The sequence below is a fragment of the Salvia splendens genome, chromosome 20 (genome assembly GCF_004379255.2).
Source record: "Salvia splendens isolate huo1 chromosome 20, SspV2, whole genome shotgun sequence".
NCBI classification, from domain to species: domain Eukaryota; kingdom Viridiplantae; phylum Streptophyta; class Magnoliopsida; order Lamiales; family Lamiaceae; genus Salvia; species Salvia splendens.
Window position 1 is genome coordinate 20363026 of NC_056051.1, and position 23288 is coordinate 20386313.

Genomic DNA, 23288 nt, shown 5'->3' on the forward strand with positions numbered 1-23288 from the left:
CTTCAATTCTTGATGCAAAATTTCTAACTATGAACTATTCAAAATAAGGTGATTTCTAATCTCTCTTGAAAATGTTTCAAAAAAATTCTTAAATTCTATAAAGTATTAAAAGACGGGTATTATCGGGACTAACGGGTATACCCGTGCGGGTAGCGGGGCGGGATACCCTGCGGGTATCAGATCGAGATGGAAATTACCAATTACCCGCTACCCATTTTGCCACCCCTAGTTAGTAGCATATACATTATACAGTATCTCTTTTGCCAAATCCCTTCATCATTTGTACTCGAAGGATGGAGGAGTTGGAGAATCAAAACTCTCCAACACCTTCGTCTTACTTGCATCGCTAGGCGCCGTCTCTTCCTTCTTACCTCCAAGCCATGAAGAAGAAGATGGTTATGACGACGACAAAGAAGATCCCTCACCCAAGCCACCAACGCTCACTGAAGGTCGACCAGGCGTTTTCCCGGGGTATCCAGCCACAATCGGAACAGGCTCCTCCATGGGAGGTAAGTTCTGCGGTGCACTCATCACCTTGTTCAAGCTCCCTCAGTCAAAGCAAGTAAGACAGCCGCCAAACAATGCTGACCGAGAGGCAGCACCCATTCCCTGGCGCATCTGCAGGAATCCCCCCGTTGCTGCACCTGCTATGATCGAGTACCAAGGATCCTCCTCCTGCCGCATGTACACCATTGTGCAGTCGAAGGTGGAAAAGAGCCCACCCCACACTTCGAAACTGCCACCAACACGAGGAGCGTTCATGCGAACTTCTTGAGAGCCCCCGGCCAGACGCTCGCCTTTAGGAGAGTTGTAGGTTCCCTTCAAGAAATGGAAGGCTGCGCCACCAACCGCCCCCATCCCAAATGCCCCACCTATGTCATCCAGGTCCCAGGATATGATCCGGACAAGGCTCTCTAGATGTTTCCGGCGTTCCCATGGATCAAACCTCGTGGGGCAAAGGCACACGAATAAACTATTCCTGGTGAATCAAATGAACTTGATCACATCCCCTAACACAAATTAACAACTCCCAAGAATAATGCATATATGCTTGATTCAATAATTGAATTATATGTAAATATCAATTCTACACAACAAAGATCCAGCTACTATTCCATTAAAATTCATTAATCACCATTCACCACACACACACAGTATGGTATAAATTACTTGAGTTACAATTCAATTGGTGATCGATTGAGTGAATCCCCAAACAAAGTACTCCCTCCGTCACCGATTAATTGTCACTCTTTTCCATTTCGGTCTGTCCCTCAACAATTGTCACACTTCATTTTTACCATAAATGGTAAGTAGGTCTCACATTCCACTAATTCACTTCACTCACATTTTATTATAAAACCAATATAAAAAAGTGGATCTCACGTTCCACTAACTTTTTCAACCAACTTTGCTTTACATTTCTTAAAACCCGTGCCCGATCAGTGCCCGGTCAATTAATTGGGGACGGAGGGAGTAATACATATCCAGTTCGGTAAAATCATGGCATTCAAAGTAGTATGGTATCCATTTCTCTCGAAATCTTTCAGCAATATTGAAACACATAACGAGCTGAAGAAGCAACTACATAAGAAAAACCTAAACACTAATATTGTGGAGTGAAGAAATCCAACATATTTGATAGTATCACAGAGAAATTCCAGTCTACCGATTAATTCTCCGAGAATTTATTCTAAAAAATGCAGCAAAAGATAAATAACACGCCGTGAACTAAAACAGAACGCATTCTTAGATTACGCACCGGTGATTGAAGAGCGAGAAAAACAAAAGAAAGAGCTGGAACTATGATTTAGCTTCGTTTCCTGGGTTTTTGTGGATGACACTAGAAAGAGGGAAATCCGATGTGACTTGTCAATTGCGAGAGAGAAGAGATTTTGTAACTAATTTCTTTTAAATAATTGGGCTTAACTGTAATTGGAATTGGGCTCTACAAATAATAATTGAGTTATTATTGTGCTTCTCCCATCCCTTTTAAATTGCTTTGTTTATTTATTTAGGTAGTGTTCGGTTTACTAGATAAAATAGTACTAAGATACTAGGATAGAGTTGTGAGATTATTTTAGTTATATGAGGTTAGCTATGACTAATTATCTCATTATTATCCATCTAGGAATGAATTGTGGTATTGAATCTCATTAACCAAACACACTACATATTTAATCTCGGGATACAATTTTACAAACCGAACATTAGCGTCAGTAAATACTGATTTTAAGCGTTAAGTCAGTAAGAGTGTCCACAGTGGGGGAGCCGCGGCCAGCGGCTCGGTGCGCGGCCCCCTACTGCAGAGAGCAAAGAGACGCGGCTGAGGGCCGAGAGAGAGCCGCGGCCCTCCACTGCAGCGGGCCACGTTTCGCGGCTGGACCGCGATATATATATATATATATATATATATATATATTTTAAATTTTTGAAAATTATTTTATAAATATTACTTCCATTTCCATTTTTTCCACTCCATTTTACACTTCCAATCCCCAATTCAAACACCACTCTTTCCAATCTTTCCAATTTATTTCAATTCAACTTTTGAATTATGGATTCCGACGATGAACAGTTCCAAGAAGTGGTAGATCTGGAGTTCCAAATTATTTTATTTTAATTAAAATTATAAATATAATAAATTGTAGTCTAATAAAATTTATTGAACTTAAATTAAAAATATCTTTTAAAAAGGCAATCAAATTATTTTTTTTTAGAGAGCCACATTTCGTGGCCATCTTTGTTTTTGTTTAGTTTTGTTGTTTTTGTTTAGTTTTGTTAATTTACCATTGCGGAGGGCCATAAGAGAGCCACAAATGATGACCGGGCCAACTTTGGTGGCCTTCAAGGGCCACCATTGTGGACACTCTAATACAAACCTTATTACTTAAGAGTTAAGACTATAAAATACTATGTTGAGTACACAAGGAAAAAATAATACTATCAATTATTATTAAACTTATAGCATATTTATGTAATTGGTTGGCTTAAAAACATCTTGTGACAAAATGTGAATAATAAAGTATAATCATTGGTTATATGTTATGAATAATACAAAGTCAATATTTTAGGTACTAAAATGGCCAAGATAATACAGGGAGTAGTATTTTAGGTCAGTATGAAAGCCAAAAAGAAAGACAGTAAAATGAGAGACAAAATAATCTGTTGGCGCTCATAAATATATTTGGAAACATATCAAAAGTCAAAATATTTAAATATATTTGGAAACATATCAAAAGTCAAAATATTGGCAATGTACAAGTGCAACAATTACTATATATTTTTAGAAAAAAAAAGTACTAATAAACAACTACTTTAGTTAGAGCAGCTACAAATTCACATTTCAACAATCCACCATTAAGATGTACAAGATCATCTCCAACAATGTCTCGTAACAGCCATACCACGTCCTACCGCTTCTTCTTTCCACCCTTTCCATATTTAGAACCGACGGCAGCAGACGTGGCGGGCTCCTGTTTCTTCGTCCGACCCGGATGTCGGCGAACCAGCTCGGCAACGTGAAGCTTTAGTTGCTTCCCTACAACACATCAAATGACTGATTTAGCAAGTCAAGGACTGAGCAGATCAAGGTAGCAATGCAAGTAATCAATCACCCAGAAATAAACACACTCATTGACAACATAATTCGAGGCATTAATTCGAAATTCCACTAGATGGAAACCTAAGGCAAGTACTCCGCACAACAGTGGTTGAATACGCACACGAGCAAGAACAAACACCAATCATCTATTCATAAAGGGGAGAAACTGCTTTTGCATTTAAATCGCTTTAAAATTGTGTTGAAAACTTGAAATAGCTGTGGTTGATTAAGAATTTTCACAGCAACTACTTTGGATTATGAAGAAAATTGGTTTGTCAATTTCACTAACTCAATCAAGCACCAGTCAGTCATGGGTAAAATAATACTCCAAACACGCAACTACATATTCCAAATGAAAACAGGTAGCCACATAAACCTCAAAAAAGTAATTCATCGTTAGAGCTAGATAAACATTACAATCCCTGTAAACATGTCTAGCATCCTTTTCATTGTCTGCCTGAGACAAGCACTATCAGCAAGAGTTTTCTGTCTCAAAAGCAACTGAACACAATCAACCCTGCTGTGCTGAGCACACACATGATCAGTGAGCTAGCGACACGCTAAATTCCCCGTGAATGGTAATGAAGTATATCATAGACCTCTACCATGCTATCATTAATCACTGACAAATGAACTCGAAATCTAAAAGAGACAGCCATACCAAATCCATATTAGACAGAAAACACGAGATTGCTGCAAACACACAGCATACTGAAGGGGCTACTTACTCGAAGAAATAGCTGGATTGTAGAAGCTCCCGTCTTCCTTTTTCAACATCACTCACTCTACCTCTTTGCATAAAATCTCGAGGGTATGCCTTCTCACTCCAATGTGAAAATAAAATCCATTTAAACCATCTCGAAACCAATCCAATTTAAATCCCAATACAACAGCCTAAACATATCAAGATACCTCAATCACACGGGGAATTTTCAAGTGAGCACAGCAATCATAAACCTCGGTGCATGTAGGATTTTCACATGCTTTGCTGGCATTGATTCTCCGTCCCTCGGCTAGGGTTTTTTTCGAATTTATGTAAATTGGGTACACGATCACCCATTTCTTTATATTCGACAAATCGACATCCATAATGTTGCCATAAAATAAATGAAAGTAAATCAATTCAATATACCCATTACAATTTTGTATAGATGACAATCCAAACTGATCAACGGCAGTTGCTAAATATAGTATGCCTCTTTGATGTAGGATAAAATGCATGTCGATTCTGAGCTTTTTATATCCCCCATCAAAATCTAAGTAGATTTAAAAAATCGAGTTCTACACAACTGAATAACAGATCAACCAATCAAATCCACGTTCAACGGTTTCTAAATCATCTCAACTATGTGGTGTAAATTGCCAGAAATTTCGACAGCGCGATACTCCACTCAATTATTATTAATCACACCTTATTGATTTAATGTCGCGAGATAGAACGGAAAACGAAAAATTCGAAGATCAAAGAAATAATTTTTTGAAGAATGCAATAATAAAATCGTAGATTGTTCACTGATCGGTCCTTAAAAAACAAGGATAAAATGAATTGGTATTTTACCTCAGGCGGCGGCGCAACGGTGCAATTTGAGAAATCTGGAGAGGAACTCTAAGAAGATTACAGAGAGAATTGGTAGTCTTTTGCGTTGATGGGCCTCGGCCATTTATCTTGAAATCACTCTTCTTATTTTTGGTAATGAACTCACTAATTAGAGCATCCACAATTGATTTCGCCCATCAATAGCTCAGTCATAGCCCAGCCACAAACTCCTCCTGCAACATTATCAGTACTAAAAATCCTCATGCCACATCATCACGACAAACAAATAGCCCAGCAATAGCCTAGCAATAACACTCAAAATTATATAAGTTGACAATCACATAAAAATACGGAATTAAATTGACAACACAGATACGGGAAAATCCAATAATTTTATTTAAATTTAAAAAAAAGTACATTTAAAAAAATTACATAATAAAAAAAAAACTAACGTCGTGCAGTCCTCCGCGCCCACAACTCTTCAATTAAATCCTTTTGGAGTCGAATATGAGCATCCGTTTGGCGCATGTCGGCATGTGCTTGGAGGAGGTCGGCTTCATCGTGCGGGACCCCATGTCGTACGTTGGGGGCGGCTATGTCGTGGCTTGGACCGGCTTCGTTATCGTCGTTGGCCCAACTAGTCAGTCGTACACCTTCATCTTCGACAATCATGTTGTGCATGATAATACAGACGTACATTATATCAGCTATGCAGTCGATATGCCACAAACGCGTTGGACCCCTAATTGCCGCCCATCGAGACTGTAGCATACCAAATGCGCGCTCCACGTCCTTGCGCGCCGACTCCAGGCGTTCCGCAAAGTAGGCCTTCCTCTCATCCGATGCGCATCTGATCGTCTTCACAAAGACGGGCCACCTAGGGTATATCTCATCCGCTAAGTAGTAGCCCATATCATGCTGGGTCCCGTTGGCGACAAAACTGATGGTCGGACCGACGCCCTGGCACTGCTCGTTGAAAAGGGGTGACGAGTTGAGGACGTTGAGGTCGTTGTTCGACCCGGCTATCCCAAAATAAGCGGTGCGAATGAAAATGACGTGCAAAACGCGTATATATAGTGTTTCGAAAATTAAAAAAAATCGTTCGTCGGTGCGGAGCCTGCAATGGCGGCGAGCGGACAGGCGAGTGCATCGCCAGCGCTCGAGGATCGGCGTGCGCTCGCCGATTTTTCGCCGAAATGGCGCTCGCCGGTTACAATGGTTCGGCGAGCGAACTGGCGAGCGCCGGAGATCGGCTAGCCGGTCCACTCGCCACCATTGTGGATGCTCTTATTAATTCATCTCACTCATATTTTATTCTAAAACTAGTATCATCCTCGTGCGTTGCACGACCTACGGAATTTTCTTCATATAAAATTGAAAATGTAAATTAAATAAATTATGATCAAAAGTAAAATTATATAAAGTTTTTAAATCACTAATACAATACAAACCAATAACACTAATTATGAAGCAATCTTGATTATGTTAAGTAATTGTATTAATAATAATTTAATGTAAATTTTAAAACACTATAATTGCTCTTGATTATGCTATTAATATTTTTTGGTAATGTTGAAAAATTAAAATATCTTTCCATATTGTGTTATGGAATTTTTTAAATAATATTAAATTTTTAATCTTATACTTATGTTTGAATTAATTACATGGTTCATCAATCCGTTTAATTATTAATCATATAACATTAAATAATTTCACTAATAGAAAAATTGATTAACAATAGAAAATTAATCAACTTCATTAATAAAAAATAATACTCCAGAAATGAAGTCGTATTTATCCTCCAGAAATGGAGTATATTAGAATGCAAGCAAGAAATGAAGAAATCAATAAAAAAAATAGCAGACTCAAGAATCATTTATGCTCATGTAGCTCTGGCCCACCGCCCATCGACCTCCATCTATCCCCAATAGCCATTATCTTCTCTGCTCATCGTCTCCAACACTTTCATCGTCCTGCATCGACATCATCTCATCAGGCCAGTTTGCTCTCATATGTAGATAAGAACTTCAGACATAAGTCAACTACAGACCCCCCCATATTGCAATTTCGAGAAATATTTTTATTCGTGAACAATGCGAACACAACTTTGCGTTTGTACTATAAAATTTCATAAAATACTTACCAATTTCAAAACCAAATTTGGCAAGGGGAATGCTTCCATGATTTCAACCTTTGATTGATAAAGTTATGGTAGTTTGTAGATCATTAAGAGAGATTAGTTCCATTTTTATGGTTTCCAACCATCCTTTCTGGTAAGAACACAACAACAAATATTAATAACATAACAATAACATAAAAGAATGCGCAAAGTGGTTAAATATGAAATGATACTATTGATGAAAAGCAAGAACCATACTGAAAACAAATTCTTTTTACAGAAAATTCAGTGATAAAATAGATTATAGGTGATGGTAATGAGAAAGTGAGTAATAAGCTAGCGAATGACACGTATATATAGGCAAAAAAACATAAAGAAATTATAGTGTTTTAAAATTTACATTAAATTATTATTAATACAATTACTAATAATATGTAATAATGTGGCGGTTACAAAGTTAATCTCTTATTATTGAAATATTGAGATTAATTCACAATTATTAAAAATATGTAACTGCCAAAAATTTATAATCCTTTATGAAGGAAACTTGCATGCCACATTTATCACTCTAATTAGTGTAACCGCCTATTCTATTTCTACCGATGAAATATAACTAGTGTATGAGACTGAATTGATTTAAATGATGTTTATAATCGGTGAATTGTAACAGTAATTGAATTAATTTTTTGGTAGGCAAATCAAAATATCTAAATTTTACAATACAATCCTAAACTTATAAATATTTACAATAAAAGTCAAAACTCGGATTTTATATATGTATAAATTAAGAATAGGATATATAATTAATTTATTTTTCTATTCATTTTTTATTATATTTTCTAAAATTCGTGAGTCAATTTACAACACTTAAACATGGGCGAGAGAGTACATTTTTGTAAATTTAAATATTGACATTTTTTAAAAAATGATATACACATAATTTATTTATCTATCTGATTAAGGACATGATTAAAGACATGGGGTCAATATTTTTGTAATTCACATGATACCCTTATTTTATATATATATATATATATATATATATATATATATATATATATATATATATATATATATATATATATAGAGTAGTGATCTATGGCAAATACCCCATAACCAAATAACTAGAGAACAAATTATAGCCACAAGATCAAAAAAATCAAGGGCTAGTATTAATTTTTGAATTTAAGGAGAAATTAGTTCCCCCAATCACAAATTTACTCCATAATAACAAAGCGGGGGTATAATGGTCATTGCATGGCCATAATAACAATCTCGAAGGCATGTTTCAGCTCCAGGTGAAGGTCGGAGGAGGTGGAGGGGAGCACGTTGTTGGGCGACGTGGCGACGGTGGTGTCGGTGCTTGAGGAGAGTAACGGGATCAGCGCAATGACGAAGAGGATTGCTCGTCTTCATCATCGACGGCGTCGTCCTCGTTCAATTTGAGCGGTCTGCATGAGCTGCAGTTTCTCCGGCGGAGCAGCAGCGCCGCGGAGATTGAGGTTTCCATTAATGCAGCTATCGCTCATTGCAAGAAATTGATGATTCATTTCTCTTTTTCATCTTCTTAATTTGTGTGATATAGATGTCGAATTCGATGTTGTAGAATTCAAATTTCCTTGATTTTGTTAAGAAGGTGATGCTGCAGTTTCTTGGATGAATTCGTGTTTTCTAATTAAAATTTTAATTAATTTTTGTTATCCTTTGTTTATCATAAAGAAATCTTTTTTTGTGTATTTTAAATTGTTGATAAGATCGTATATTCAAATCTAGGCTTTTTGAGTAGACTAAAATATAAAGTAGAGGGTCATCATGTTGATGGAGTTCCGCAAAAGCGAGTTCCAGTTGCGCGGTGCTACTCGGTAATAAGAGTGATGTATTTTATAAACGACAATGAAGTAAAATCATAATAAGAGTGATGTGTTTTGTAAACATGAGTGAAGTAAAATCAGAACAAGAGTGATGTGTCTTGTAAACAAGAGTGAAGTAAAATCAGAATAAGAGTGATGTGTTTTGTTAACAAGAGTGAAGTAAAATCAGAATAAGAGTGATGTGTTTTTTTAACAAGAGTGAAGTAAAATCACAATAAGAGTGATGTGTTTTGCAAACAAGAGTAAAGTAAAATCACAATAAGAGTGATGTGTTTTGTTAACAATAGTGAAGTAAAATCAGAATAAGAGTGATGTGTTTTGTAAACGAGTGAAGTAAAATCAGAATAAGAGTGATGTGTTTTGTTAACAAGAGTGAAGTAAATCAGAATAATAGTGATGTGTTTTGTTAACAAGAGTGAAGTAAAATCACAATAAGAGTGATGTGTTTTGCAAACAAGAGTAAAGTAAAATCACAATAAGAGTGATGTGTTTTGTTAACAAGAGTGAAGTAAAATCAGAATAAGAGTGATGCGTTTTGTTAACAAGAGTGAAGTAAAATCAGAATAAGAGTGATGTGTTTTGTTAACAAGAGTGAAGTAAAATCACAATAAGAGTGATGTGTTTTGTAATCAAGAGTGAAGTAAAATCACAATAAGAGTGATGTGTTTTGTAATCAAGAGTGAAGTAAAATCACAATAAGAGTGATGTGTTTTATTAACAAGAGTGAAGTAAAATCACAATAAGAGTGATGTGTTTTGTTAACAAGAGTGAAGTAAAATCAGAATAAGAGTGATGTGTTTTGTTAACAAGAGTGAAGTAAAATCACAATAAGAGTGATGTGTTTTGTAAACAAGAGTGAAGTAAAATCACAATAAGAGTGATGTGTTTTGTTAACAAGAGTGAAGTAAAATCAGAATAAGAGTGATGCGTTTTGTTAACAAGAGTGAAGTAAAATCAGAATAAGAGTGATGCGTTTTGTTAACAAGAGTGAAGTAAAATCACAATAAGAGTGATGTGTTTTGTAATCAAGAGTGAAGTAAAATCACAATAAGAGTGATGTGTTTTGTAATCAAGAGTGAAGTAAAATCACAATAAGAGTGATGTGTTTTGTTAACAAGAGTGAAGTAAAATCACAATAAGAGTGATGTGTTTTGTTAACAAGAGTGAAGTAAAATCAGAATAAGAGTGATGTGTTTTGTAAACAAGAGTGAAGTAAAATCAGAATAAGAGTGATGTGTTTTGTAAACAAGAGTGAAGTAAAATCATGCTAAGAGTGGTGTGCTTTGTAAACAAGAGTGAAGTAAGATCATGCTAAGAGTGATGTGCTTTGTAAACAAGAGTGAAGTAAGATTATGCTAAGAATGAAGTGAAATAATGCTTGAACAAACATTATTTTCCCAGCAGAGTAATGAATAATTACAAAATTCATGAGCTAATCCAAGCCAGATAAATATGATCTTGAACAAAGTTGATGCCTTAAATATATATATTTAAGCTTTTCAATTAAAAAACAATTGCACCTCCACAACTGACGAGGCTGTAGTTTCTTTTTCTCTCAACAAATACAAGATACAACTCAAGCACTTGCAACGGCTGCCTCTTCTTTATCATCTTCGTCTTCTTTATCATCTTTCCCTCGCTCTTCCATAGCAAGGCAATGACATCGCCACGGCGTAACCTCCTGAGTTTCTGTTGGCGGTCGCCCCTCCGAACATCCTCTCCTTCCCTGGCGGAGCATCTCGAGCTTGATCCAGCCTCCGACTCATAAGTTTTGCAGCGAGTTTGCTGCGGCGAACGCGATTATTGACGCGCTCTGCGGCCACCTGACGCAGCTGGAGGACGGGGCGGCGTACGAATCGGCTTTCGCCGCGATTCACCACCGGAGGTTGAATTGGATTCCGATTCTTCAGATGCAAACGTACTTTTCCATCGCAGACGTGACGGCGGAGCTGAAGAAGGTGGTGGAGAAGAAGATATCGGAGAATGACACGGAGGTGAACAAGGGTGATTGTGCGGCGGCGATCGACGGGGAAGAGAAACATAAAGATAATAATCACCATAATTTCCAACTAGATTTGGAAATTGAAACTGCATAATTTCATATTTAAATCTCATAATATAATTTCCAAAAATACCCTTGGCCTATTTTGTATTATTGAAATAAATAATATTTGTTCCATTAAAATGTGTGGCTGAGATTTGTTCTCTAGTTATACACTTAAGATTAGTTATATCTTGATCACTACCCTATATATATATATATATATATATATATTTAGATCAATTATCTATTAATATTATTTTAATTATGAATTAAAATTCTAAAATTATCGTTTTCTATATAGAATAGATGGAGTATCTAGATACTCCCAATTTTGTTATGGTATAGATATATTGATTTAGTTAAAGTGGAGTATTAAATATTTATGAAACTCAAATTAATTTTTAAATAGAATTAATTATACTTATATGCTCGTATATAGGGATGCCATTACAGTCCACAACTTGTGGATTGACCCGAATAGACCATTACATTTATATGGTTAGGATTGGAAATTTATGGCTTGATAAAATTACAACTCGTGTAAGGCTAGCCCAAAATCCGGAGGGTTGGACACAGATGCAACTATTGTCTATTGTTCCGTCTATTTGACACCTAATTCAAAACTTTATTGATAATTTTTATAATATAAATAAATATTCTCTCCGTCCAAACTTAAGAGTCTTATTTTGCCATTTCCGTTCGTTCCAACTTAAGAGTCCTATTTCACTTTTACCATAAATGTTAAGTACGTTCCACATTCCACCAACTTATTCTACTCACATTCTATTATAAAAGTAATATATATAAGTGGGACTCATATCCACTAGCTTATTCAACCCATTTTTCTTTACGTTTCTTAAAACTCGTGCCCTAACTAATTATGACTCTGAAGTTGGGATGGAAGGAGTATAAAATAACCATCAAAGTATTAAAATATAAATATATTTTAGATTTTTATTAACATAATACTAAATAAATTAATTAAACATCTAAATTCACTATAAATAATATTTTTAATTTCTAAACATGATTTAAAAATTCTCGAAATATATGTATTCGTATATTTTATTCTACAAAGCGATATAAAGAAAATTTCGGTTTAATTCGAACAAGCTTTATCACATCTAGAAACATATTGGAATACCATATGATTAGTTTCTTGTTTTAGGATTATTTTCACTCTTTTTGGAAAAGATGACATCATAAGATATAATAATGTTTAAGAAATAATTTCCCAATTTTTCTTATCAAATACTCCTATAACAAAGTAACTTCAACTTCTTTAATGTATCATTTACTTTTTGAAACGGAAACAACCTTCATTAATGTATAACAAAAAGTCCCTCATTTTCGGATCATCTCTACCCTATATATATAGAACAAAATGGTTTTAGTTTCCACATTCATATTATTTCCAATACTTCATATCACAACAAATGAAATCAGAAATGAAGCGTTCAATTCCCGCAGCTCTTCTCCTTATGCTTGTTGTCTGTTCATGTAATACTTTTCAATCTCAATCTCACACCATATGTACCTTTTTTCTTTAAATTTCAAATCATTTTATATTTTAGAAATATGTTTTGAATTTTTTTTTTTTTTGACAAAAATATATTATGCAGTTATTTGTGCAGAAAGCCAAAATATGAAAGGTAAAAGTAGATGTGATGAAGAACTCCCTTCAAATGGAGAACTGTGTAATGAATATAAATGTCAAATGGATTGTAGGAGGCAACGTGGATTAACTGGCACAGGACGTTGTAATAGGATAAGACAAGTTTGTGGCTGTCGATACACTTGCTGAATGAATAAAAATGTACGTGAATAATAATAATAATAATAATAATAATAATAATAATAATAATAATAATATCATTAAATTTTATAAAAGGGATATTGTGCCCAAATCCACTTTTTATTACATTTAATGCTAATAAAATTGTTCTTGTTAGGTTGTGCCCTAATATCAATATTGTACGCTCTCTTTGATAGTAGTATTTTATTATCAAAATCGATGTCTACTTGTCAAAACAAATTCTTTATGATTTCAAGTTAAGGATGTGATCGGTTAAATGAATTAGCACAATATATCTTTTGAGTATTGACGCACATATTATTAATAATATCAGTAACGGTTCGGTTTGCAATATTTTATTTCGATATTATATATTGTGTTATGGACAATCATGTGATAACTAGTCATATCCATTTCATTTAACTAAAATAATTTCACCTTAATTCTAAAGTTTATAATCTCTTAAATGAAAACGATGCATCTTATAAACTCCCTCAAAATTAAAGCTTATAAGTTTTTTAAATTAAGATCCACTTAATTCAATTCCACACTAGCCACTGGCGGATCCAGGTGGGGTCGGGCGGGGTCGGCCGACCCCACCACCTGCCACGGAGTGCACCGGAAAGCTACTTTCTTCAGCCTCCGACCCTACGGCGTTCACGTCTCCGCCCCCACCTCACGTCCTCACGCTGTGTGAGATGATGAGGAGACTGATCAGAGAGAAAGGAAGGAAGTGAGGCAGCCGGATAGGTAGACTGTCGTCGAGAACGAAGGAGTTGGAGGGGAAGAGTCCTTCCGCGGTTTTTGTTTTCGAAGAGAAAGAGGAATGGTATTGGCGATGTCATTATTGTTTTCTCATCCCTATATTCACTCGTGAAATAGAATAAACCGGCATCAATAAATTTAACTAAGTTTAAAAGATTAAATATCTTAAATATGTTATCTAATTGTAAAATGGGCTTTGAAATATTTTCTTTATTTGAATTAATTCTTAGAAGTCCATTAAAAATATTTTCTCATCTTATCAATTAATGTTAAGTAGTAGTAGTAGTAATATTTTTTTTACAGTATATCAAAATCAATTTATCTAAATTAACCACCTACTTATATAGAGTAAATATTTCTTAATTTCTTCTACTCTTAGTTTTATAATTTAAATTTTCAACCTTATTATTCATTTTCAATTTTTTAAATCTTTAAAAATTTGGTATGTTACAGAAAAATTATGCTATGTGTATGTCATTTTTTTTTGTCAAAATACGTAATATAACATAATTGTTCTCTCTTACTTTATTATTTATTTGCATCTTTGTTTTATCTAAGATCATATTTTATTCTTTCTTCAGTTAGCTCCATAAACGTCTTTTTCTTAAATTTTGTATCCAAAAGAAGAGTCTCGCTTATAACGGGACGAAGAAAGTGGAGTATGTTGTTTTAAGAATATCGATACTCGCATGAATTATTTATATTAAAAAATATATTTATAAAAATAATTAATTTAAACAATTATTTTAAATAAATATTTACTATCTTGTTCGACCCCACGATAATTTGTTCCTGGATCCGCCATTGACACTAGCACGATAGCACCCGGGCTTGCATATATGTGTGTACACACAAGTATAAAAAGACATAATACTTATACAAGAATGTTGGCTTGTGAGCTTAATTCATATCATCTCTTAGATCAGATACCAAAAACATAGTTGGATCGGATGCCAAAAACATTGTTGGAAATTCAAAATTGTATACTCATAATGATTTTAACCTAACTAAAATATAGCTGCTACAAGTTCACCTCTACAAACTGGGATAATAGCTCAACAAATAAATAGTACTATTATTAAATAAAAGAGTGAACTGCCTCATGAACCTAACATTTTGGATTGTGACATTATATATCCCTAACAAAAAAATAATAATGTCAGATAACCTTAACGTTTAATATAATTACGAATGCGGTTTTTTTGAGTCACTTTTCGGACGAAAATGCCTAAATTACTTGAATGACAATTTAGTCAAATAACCACCAACCTGTACACCTACTCTGCATACTTATGTTAAATCAAACAGGAGATTAGAGTTGATATTTCTAGTGCTACACGAACAAAACAACTAGTATCTCCTAAAATCACGTGTCATAACTCACGCGTACCATCTACTTTTGGAAGAAGATAGTAATATATACAAATCGGACTTTTATGAGTAACGCTGCATGGCAACTTATTATACTCACACCGTCCCTAAAAAATATGAACATTTGGTTTGACACGATTTTTAATTATAATTGGTAAAGTAAAAGAGATTAATATAAATGGTAGTGTAGGTATTGTTAGTGGAGAGTAGATTCCACATAATTAATAGTGTAGTGTAATGATATAAGTTGTAAATAAAATGATGCGTAAAGGTAATGTATTGTTTAACTGTTTTAAAATTGGAAAGTTTATACATTTAAGGCTGGTAATTAAAGATATTTGCGATGACATTTAAGGCTGGCGATCAGAGGATTTTGACGTTGGAGGATCTAATTTCACTACTATATAATAATTTTTAAGGCAATATGAGATTAATTGAGAAAAATATAAGTGTAGATAAAGTTATATGTGATTCTTTGAATATTACCCGATGTGAAAAGTGGTTTACATGATCATCATGTTGTAATTATATATGATTCGGGAATCCGTTTTGTAAAATTGTTACGTAAATGATATGAACTGAAGATTATTAAACGATACTTTTAATTTAATTTAGTATATGAAGGGGTTGGTAGCCGAAGCGTGCGTTCTAACGGATCACATAAAACTGATCTATTTAGCAGATTATTTATACAAATTCTATTCGCGTAATTATCACATGTATCATGCTCATAACTTGAATTTTAAACATGCTTTAGTACAAATAATCCCTAAAATATGCATACTACGGAGTTAGCCAATTTACCTTGTTGATTCACTTAAGAATCGAAGATGGCTTGCTTCTTCTCCATGTGAAGATCTTGAGAACTCGACCTCGGATCTTCTGACTGGTGTCCCGGACTGTAGACCGATATTTGTGTGGGCAAATCTCACCAGTGTACTAGGACTTGAATAACGAAGACATAAATCTGCTCACGGAAAGAGAGCAATTTTCGATTCTCTCTCTAAACAGAGGGGGACAAAAATTATGATGTGGAAAAGTTGTGTTTTCTGTCTCCTTTATTCTCCTATTTATATTAAGCCACATATTGGGTCCAGTCAGGGATCAAAGGAAGAATTTGGACATGGCCTCACCTAATTAGCTTTTTACTAATTAAATTGAACCCACAATTTAATATAAGCTTATACTGAAATATTACAAGCAACCACTACAGAAGTAATATTGCACTGTCTTTCCAAATCCGAAATTACAAGTATTCCGGGTTTCCTTTTATTTGTTTAATTCATTTCTCGCGCTAAAGATAGAAACATCCATTAATTAATCAATGTCTGCTATGGACTTAATTAATCAACATATTTTAATCTCCAAGAGTGGACTTAGCAAGAAACTCTTATTTATTATTCATAGAGTAATCAAACTCCAACTAGCTAGGTTCCGAATAATAAAACCTTGTTTCGAGCTCCTCTTGTGGATGTTATCAAACGAGACTCTCCTCGCGCACGATTCAACATAATAACAATCTTAGCACCGCCAGATAATGATCACCACTACCCAATATACCTGGATCGTTGGGTGACAAAAAACACGCACCTTTGGTAAGTCAAAGTAGTAGATACTCAATATCGTATGCTCAATGCTAACGTACATTGATTAAGAAATTAATTATCAAGACCTCGCCTTTCAGTAGATAGCATAAAGACTCGTCTTGCTGTTAGATCCATTCAGTGTTATACCACACCAACATCATCTTATTTCAATAAGACTTAAAAATAATCGGACTGACATTGCAACCTTTCACGATAGGTAGTCTAGGCCTATCTAGGCTGTGAAATTCATATTTTTCTTTGTTCAGGACTGACCGCGTACCTTAAATTGAGCGCAGCCCACAACCGGTCTACTAAAACAAAGACTTAGACTTTGTTATGTTCGCTTATACATTTAAATATGCAATAAATATCCATTAAATGTAAAACATAACAACATTAGTACAAAAATAATCTGTTGCATTCATTGAAAAATAATAATTAGAGTTTTATAGTATTCAATCACTCGAAAAGTGATTTCTAGTATACAAACCCTAACACATTATACATTACTCCACTATTTTTCACTTTTAAGGCATATTTGGGTTTAAACAAAATCTTTATTCCCACCGTCCTCCATTAATTGTCTACTTTTGTCATTTTCGCTCGTTCCCTATCAATTGTACATTTTCACTTTTTACCATAAATGGTAAGTAAGCCACACATTCAACCAACTCATTAAGTCATTCTAGTCGCATTTTATTATAAAACTAATAGTATATAAAAGTGGGACACATATTCTACTAACTTTTTCAATCCACTTTCCTCTACATTTCTTAAAATCCATGCTCAAATCAAAGCAGACAATCAGTAGGGGACGGAGGGAGTATTAAGTATTTAGGAAGACGGACAACGGCAGTTTTAGTTTCCTTCGGACAACAGGCAGTCTTAATAATACCTTAAAATGTCAATATCATTTTTAGTATATTAGAATCAAACTAAATATATAAAATGAAGAAATGAACAAATAAATAATATTAACCGGACAATGAATATGTATTTTTCTACCAATAGTATGGCACCTCATAATGAATGAATTCTCATTTTTAACGACAAAGCCAAAGCCCACCTCAGTTGGTATTTATTTTGTAAAATTAGGATTCAAATATGATTCCATACGAAAAATAACTCACTATTGTTAATTATGGAAATAACTATTAAGAACCTTGGCCACCAATTACTTGTAATGGGCCTTGCGCAGGCCTGTTATTGATTATTCATTGAATCTTTGTCCAAACTTTTCAAGGTGAACTTTGGCCTTTTTATATAATTGGACTAACCCTCTACCAATTTGCTCAAATTTATTGAATTCGCTCAAATTTAAAGTTCAAATATAGTCTCATAAAAATATTTTTTCTTTTTAATTAGAGGAGTCTCATTCTTCACTAGTAATAATATAATTAATTTTTTCTTACTTTACTAATTATACATTAAAATTTGTGTTGTTCCAAATATCTACTATTTTATTATGGGACATGAAGAATGCTATTTAATCGGATATCAATTTCGATACCATAATAATTCATCTACTTAAATTTTAAAATTAATTGATGATATAAAAAGTGGTTCAGACTTCAATTATCTTTTATAATAATAGAAAATATTATTATATTTAATTTTCTTTTATTTGTCAGCATAATTAACATCACATCATATTTTAAGCACACATTGTCTCTATACGGTAAAGTGAAAACAAACTAAGACTAGAATATAAAAACATATTGATATAAATAAAAATAACAGTCACTAATTTTGATGGGAAACAAAAACAGAAAAAATGAGAATATATTTTGTTAAAAAATGAAATATTTATATTAAGAGAACAATAAAAAAGCTTAATTTGAAAGTTATGATGATCTATGCATGATCTTCAGTCTGATTTTCAAATAATTATGCGTACATCTAATTAATGTTATACAGATACGTATTCAAATTTTCAAAATTAATCTTTTTATTTAAAATTATTAAAATATTTATAAATAAATTTTAAATATATAAAATTGATAGAAATGAAAAAAAGGAAAAGCAAAGAAAGTGACTTGACTTACCTGTGGTCAAATCGTTCAACCAATGGATGAACTGTAAAATGGAGAAAAGATGAATAAATAAAGACCAACCCTATGCGATATGAATGCTCTCTTTCGGTGAAACTGCTTTGCGCTAAACTAACTCAACCCATTCCCTCCTTTTTTTTTTTACTCTTCTCTCTCTCCGCAATTCATCGATCTCTGGTATGTACAAGCGCCATCATTTCTCTAGTTTTTTTCTGCTTGATTTTGCATCATTTGCATTTAATCAAAATGCAACTCAGTTAACTGTGTTTTTTTGTCATCATATGATTTTTTTAATGCTCCTGTGTTTTTTATATATTTTTTTATTGACTTGCTTTTTGACTGATTAGTTCTGATTGATCTTGTCTGTGTATCTTAACCGGAGAATCGGTGGATGCGACGGTGATTCATACCAATCGGTTGTTGTTTACTGAATTGCGTATTGATTTGCGGTTGATTTGTGCAGTTACTCTAATTTTTGTGTCAATTTCTCGAAACGGGGAGAATGCATGTTGATTTTACTCATTTTTGTGCTATTTCGGTAGTTTCTATGCCGGAATTTCACTTGTGGCGTGCGTCGATGCCGTATCTGTTTGTTTTTTTGCTGGCATTGTATTCTGGATGTCTACATTGGATATGGAATTTGTTTCACGATGGTGTATGTGTGATTGCTGTTTGTCAATTGATTTAGATCACAGATCTAGTTAAATTTTTTGAAGAGTTGAATGTAGTTTACCATAGTGCTTTCATCAATGTTTTCCTAAGAATTGTATGATACTCCTATTTACTAAACTTTGTGGAACAAATAGAATTTGTAGATACAGTGCTTAATGTCCTGACATTTCTTTTTGTCCTTCCTTACATTTTCGGCGACTGACTGTGGGTCAAATTAACGGTGACAGATGGAGCAGGTAAATATCGTTCTCCCTAATTTCTGTGTAATAATGTAGTGTGTGTAATGAGTTCTGATATTTTATGATTAACGGCGCAGTATGAAAAAGTGGAGAAGATTGGCGAGGGAACATACGGAGTGGTATACAAAGCCCGTGATCGTGTAACTAATGAAACCATTGCTCTGAAGAAAATCAGGCTGGAGCAAGAGGATGAGGGGGTGCCAAGCACTGCCATCAGAGAGATTTCTCTTTTGAAAGAGATGCAGCACGGAAATATCGTAAGGTGTGATTAAAACACAAATGGTTTATCTTCTTAGCAAATTAGTGTCACAAAAGAATATTGCAAAGAAGAAAATGTGACACTAGGAAACTAGATGCACACATATATGCCATTATCTTGTTTAGAAAACCTTATTGAAAGTTCTATTTCATCTACTATATGATATTGTTCTTTAGATGATCTTATTGATATGTCTTCATTATACAATGTAGCTATCTCTGATTACCAAAAGTCATGCATTAAACTTCCTCGAATGCTTGGTTGCAGATTGCATGATGTGGTTCACAGTGAGAAGCGTTTGTATTTGGTTTTTGAATACCTGGACTTGGATTTGAAGAAACACATGGATTCTTGTCCAGAGTTCTCACAGGATCCTCGTCTGATAAAAGTGAGTGACTTCAATCTGCCTTATCTTTTATCTATGGAAGACTGCTAGATCTAAAAGTTGAATTTCGAACCATGCAAGCATCTGGAGGAGAAATTTATCACATAGAGATTTAGAAAGAAATAACAATATGTGTGTTTATTCATAAATTATAATAATTCTTACAGTTTCGTGAATACTTTTCCTGTAAGTTGTAATCACTAAGTGGACTTCACCCTTACTCTTACAGGCGTTTCTGTACCAAATACTATGTGGACTTGCCTATTGTCATTCTCATCGTGTGCTTCATCGAGACTTGAAACCTCAAAACTTACTAATAGATCGTCGGACCAATGCACTGAAACTTGCAGACTTCGGACTGGCCAGAGCATTTGGTATTCCTGTTAGGACATTTACACATGAGGTAAATGCTTCACAACCTGATACTATAGTTGCAGGGTTTTCTACCTGAATAATAACTTCTACTCTAGCAGCCTTGATTGTGTAGTCTATTTGTGACTTGTGAGAATTTTTTCCGATTTTCTAAAACATGACTACAAGAAAAACCTGATCTTCTAAAACATGACTACAAGACAAACCAGACCTTTGCAAACTGCCTCCTATTCTATCTATGGTCCTGTAATGACCTTATTCCTTTCCAAAGTCACTGGCTGTGGATATCTCTAACAAAACTGGTCTAGAAGTTTTGCATTATACGACCATCTTATAACCGACTCGAGAAAGGATCTCTTATCCTTTTCTTTCCCTCAACCATCAATCTCTTTTGCAGGTTGTGACTTTATGGTATAGAGCTCCAGAGATACTCCTTGGTTCGCGGCACTATTCTACTCCCGTTGATGTGTGGTCCGTAGGCTGTATATTTGCAGAGATGGTAAACAAGCATGCATTGTTTCCTGGAGACTCTGAAATTGACGAACTCTTCAAAATTTTTAGGTGATACATCTAAAACAACAAATTATTTTTCACAATCATCAAATTTTCCTTTTTTGTTCCGCCTTTCATTTTTATAATTAAGATTCATACCAGAGTTGCCTATTTATTATGTGTTAACATAATGAAGGGTCATGGGTACCCCAACTGAAGACACATGGCCTGGAGTAACATCCCTACCTGATTTTAAATCATCATTTCCAAAGTGGCCATCCAAGGTATATTGTTTGCATATTTTACCTTTTCAGTGTCTTTCTCCCAAACTATCAATATATTCAAGGATATCTCTATTTGCAGGATCTGGCAACTGTCGTACCAAATCTTGATTCATCTGGTCTTGACCTCCTTCGTGTAAGTTCATTTCCGTTGAAGATGTTTCTTGAGTCATCTAGAGTTTAGGATGATTCTTGTAAAGAAGTTCTGCATTTCTCGTTGAGTTGCGTAGAATGATATTAATGTAAACTTTCTTATTTCTTCATATAGTATTAGAACTTTAAATAAAGATTACATCACTCCATCCTTCCTTTTTAGTTTCTACCTTAAATTTGTTTTGCAATATGCTAGTGGTTTGCCTTTAGATATCACCGGCATGAATTCTTGTACATTCATTTTTCATTTTGAATTTAATTTTCACCTAGATTACGTACGAGACAGGCATCCCGATTTTACGTCCACGAGGACTAGCAGCATGCATGTTTTACAAACAAAGAAAAGATAATTGATGTTAAGACAACTCATGCATTGTTTCTCTCTTGCAGAAAATGCTCTGCTTGGATCCTAGCAAAAGAATCACCGCCAGAACTGCTCTTGCGCACGAGTACTTCAAGGATATCGACTTTGTCCCTTAATAAGGCAGTATCCTCATCCCGGTGCAAATGTATATTTATTAAACGCATGATATCCGGGTAATGTTACCTGTTTTCAATTTCTTGGGTTGTTGTTCCGGGCAAAGCCACTCTGGGCTTAACAGTAGCTCGCTTTTTCACTTGCTTATCGCTCTCCTTGTGTGGTTGTGATTGCTTCATTTTTGTTGGGTTGGTTGTAGGATCGGTTGTTAAGACGTTTTAGATTTTGCCTTGCTCTGTAGTAGATATTATGGTTTGCTTTTGGTTGCTTCAAGTTTTATCTTATGCATTGGTTCTTTATCTTAAGAAATATGCCATTTTTCACTATAGTATGTTCAAAACCTGCTTTATTGGGAATCATGATATCTTGGATTTAATAAGGTCGACATATATACTAGTTTTTGTGCTACATTTATCTTGTGGATGTTTCAAAATTTTAAACTTGAATAATAAAATTGCAACTCAATAATAAATTTATTGATTTTGGTTGCATGAATTGGTGTTATATTTCTGTTTGAGATCGGCAACTCTTGTTCTAAGTCATGCCCTCCCTCTATTCAACTATAGTTTCAGTCATTTTTTCATTTTTAAACGTTCCATAGTTAAATCGTTTTCATATATGGAGTTATAATAAACAATTTATATATATATATATATATATATATATATATATTCTCATTATTCACAAATCCACTCTTAAAGACCGAACTAGAGACCAAATTAGGGCCCTTAGATCTAGGGTTTAATGGATGAGATTAGACCATGTTATATTAATTTCGCTCCTTCATTAGGTAGACAATTTACTTCAATGCAGGGGTATTTCGGTCAAAACATACATGAGCTCATCTCCTACCCCATCTCATATTCTCTTATTTCCACCGTATAAATCTCTCATCCATCCATCTCTCTCTCTCTAAACAAAATTGAAATCCCTAGAACTCGTCGTCCTCAACGCATTTGGCCCTCCTTCGCGGTACCGCTGCCGTCGCCGGCGTGAGACGGCATGTGCTGCCGTCACTCTCACGGCTGTCACGCCCTTTCAGCGCCGTCACCTCACCATAGTCGCAGATGCATCGTACCAGCCACCATCGGTTTGCGCTCGGAGTTGTCTGGCTCCACCTCTGCCTATTTCCACTCGAAGCTACGTTGTCGTCATCTCCTTTGTGCTGCATCTGCTCACCGTGTTCATTGCTGCTCAGATCTTATCACCACAAAGGA

At 34.6% G+C, this 23288-nt stretch overlaps 2 protein-coding genes and 1 pseudogene across 7 annotated transcripts; 1 reads left to right on the forward strand and 2 right to left on the reverse strand.

The window, feature by feature from the left end:
• Positions 1–22: 22 nt before the first annotated feature.
• On the reverse strand, positions 23–1263 carry LOC121781047 (annotated as a pseudogene).
• A 1918-nt stretch (positions 1264–3181) lies between these two features.
• Positions 3182–5257, reverse strand: LOC121780646 (signal recognition particle SEC65 subunit-like). Of its 4 annotated transcripts, none has more exons than XR_006046072.1 (3): positions 5160–5257; positions 4330–4663; positions 3182–3538 (listed from the first exon to the last, which is right to left on the reverse strand). XR_006046072.1 is itself a non-coding variant. In XM_042178263.1 (3 exons), exons 1-3 carry the CDS (start codon positions 4820–4822, stop codon positions 3442–3444), a joined length of 495 nt encoding a protein of 164 aa, XP_042034197.1. In that variant the 5' UTR covers positions 4823–5248; the 3' UTR covers positions 3182–3441. The 4 variants fall into 4 exon arrangements, 1 of the variants encoding a protein (XP_042034197.1); XR_006046073.1 differs by having other exon boundaries at positions 4330–4495; positions 5160–5248; XR_006046074.1 differs by having other exon boundaries at positions 4330–4425; positions 4514–5248.
• Positions 5258–18773: 13516 nt separating this feature from the next.
• LOC121781249 (cell division control protein 2 homolog A-like) lies at positions 18774–22376 on the forward strand. Of its 3 annotated transcripts, none has more exons than XM_042178977.1 (9): positions 18774–18917; positions 19640–19648; positions 19729–19913; positions 20178–20298; positions 20525–20698; positions 21065–21228; positions 21356–21443; positions 21523–21576; positions 21984–22376. In XM_042178977.1, exons 1-9 carry the CDS (start codon positions 18807–18809, stop codon positions 22071–22073), a joined length of 996 nt encoding a protein of 331 aa, XP_042034911.1. In that variant the 5' UTR covers positions 18774–18806; the 3' UTR covers positions 22074–22376. The 3 variants fall into 3 exon arrangements, with proteins under 3 accessions (XP_042034911.1, XP_042034912.1, XP_042034914.1); XM_042178980.1 differs by lacking the exon at positions 18774–18917 and adding an exon at positions 18944–19156; XM_042178978.1 differs by lacking the exon at positions 18774–18917 and having other exon boundaries at positions 18943–19648.
• Positions 22377–23288: the final 912 nt, after the last annotated feature.

What these genes read in the sequence shown, in the direction of transcription:
- LOC121780646 (XM_042178263.1), bottom strand. Translation starts at nt 4,822, where the DNA reads ATGCATTTTATCCTACATCAAAGAGGCATACTATATTTAGCAACTGCC. An exon ending in AAATTCCCCGTGTGATTGAG is followed by an intron (nt 4,419 to 4,513) that starts GTATCTTGATAT and finishes TGGAGTGAGAAG; the next exon opens with GCATACCCTCGAGATTTTAT. An exon ending in CAATCCAGCTATTTCTTCGA is followed by an intron (nt 3,539 to 4,329) that starts GTAAGTAGCCCC and finishes GATGTGTTGTAG; the next exon opens with GGAAGCAACTAAAGCTTCAC.
- LOC121781249 (XM_042178977.1), top strand. Translation starts at nt 18,807, where the DNA reads ATGCGATATGAATGCTCTCTTTCGGTGAAACTGCTTTGCGCTAAACTA. An exon ending in CAGCACGGAAATATCGTAAG is followed by an intron (nt 19,914 to 20,177) that starts GTGTGATTAAAA and finishes GCTTGGTTGCAG; the next exon opens with ATTGCATGATGTGGTTCACA. An exon ending in TTAGGACATTTACACATGAG is followed by an intron (nt 20,699 to 21,064) that starts GTAAATGCTTCA and finishes TCTCTTTTGCAG; the next exon opens with GTTGTGACTTTATGGTATAG.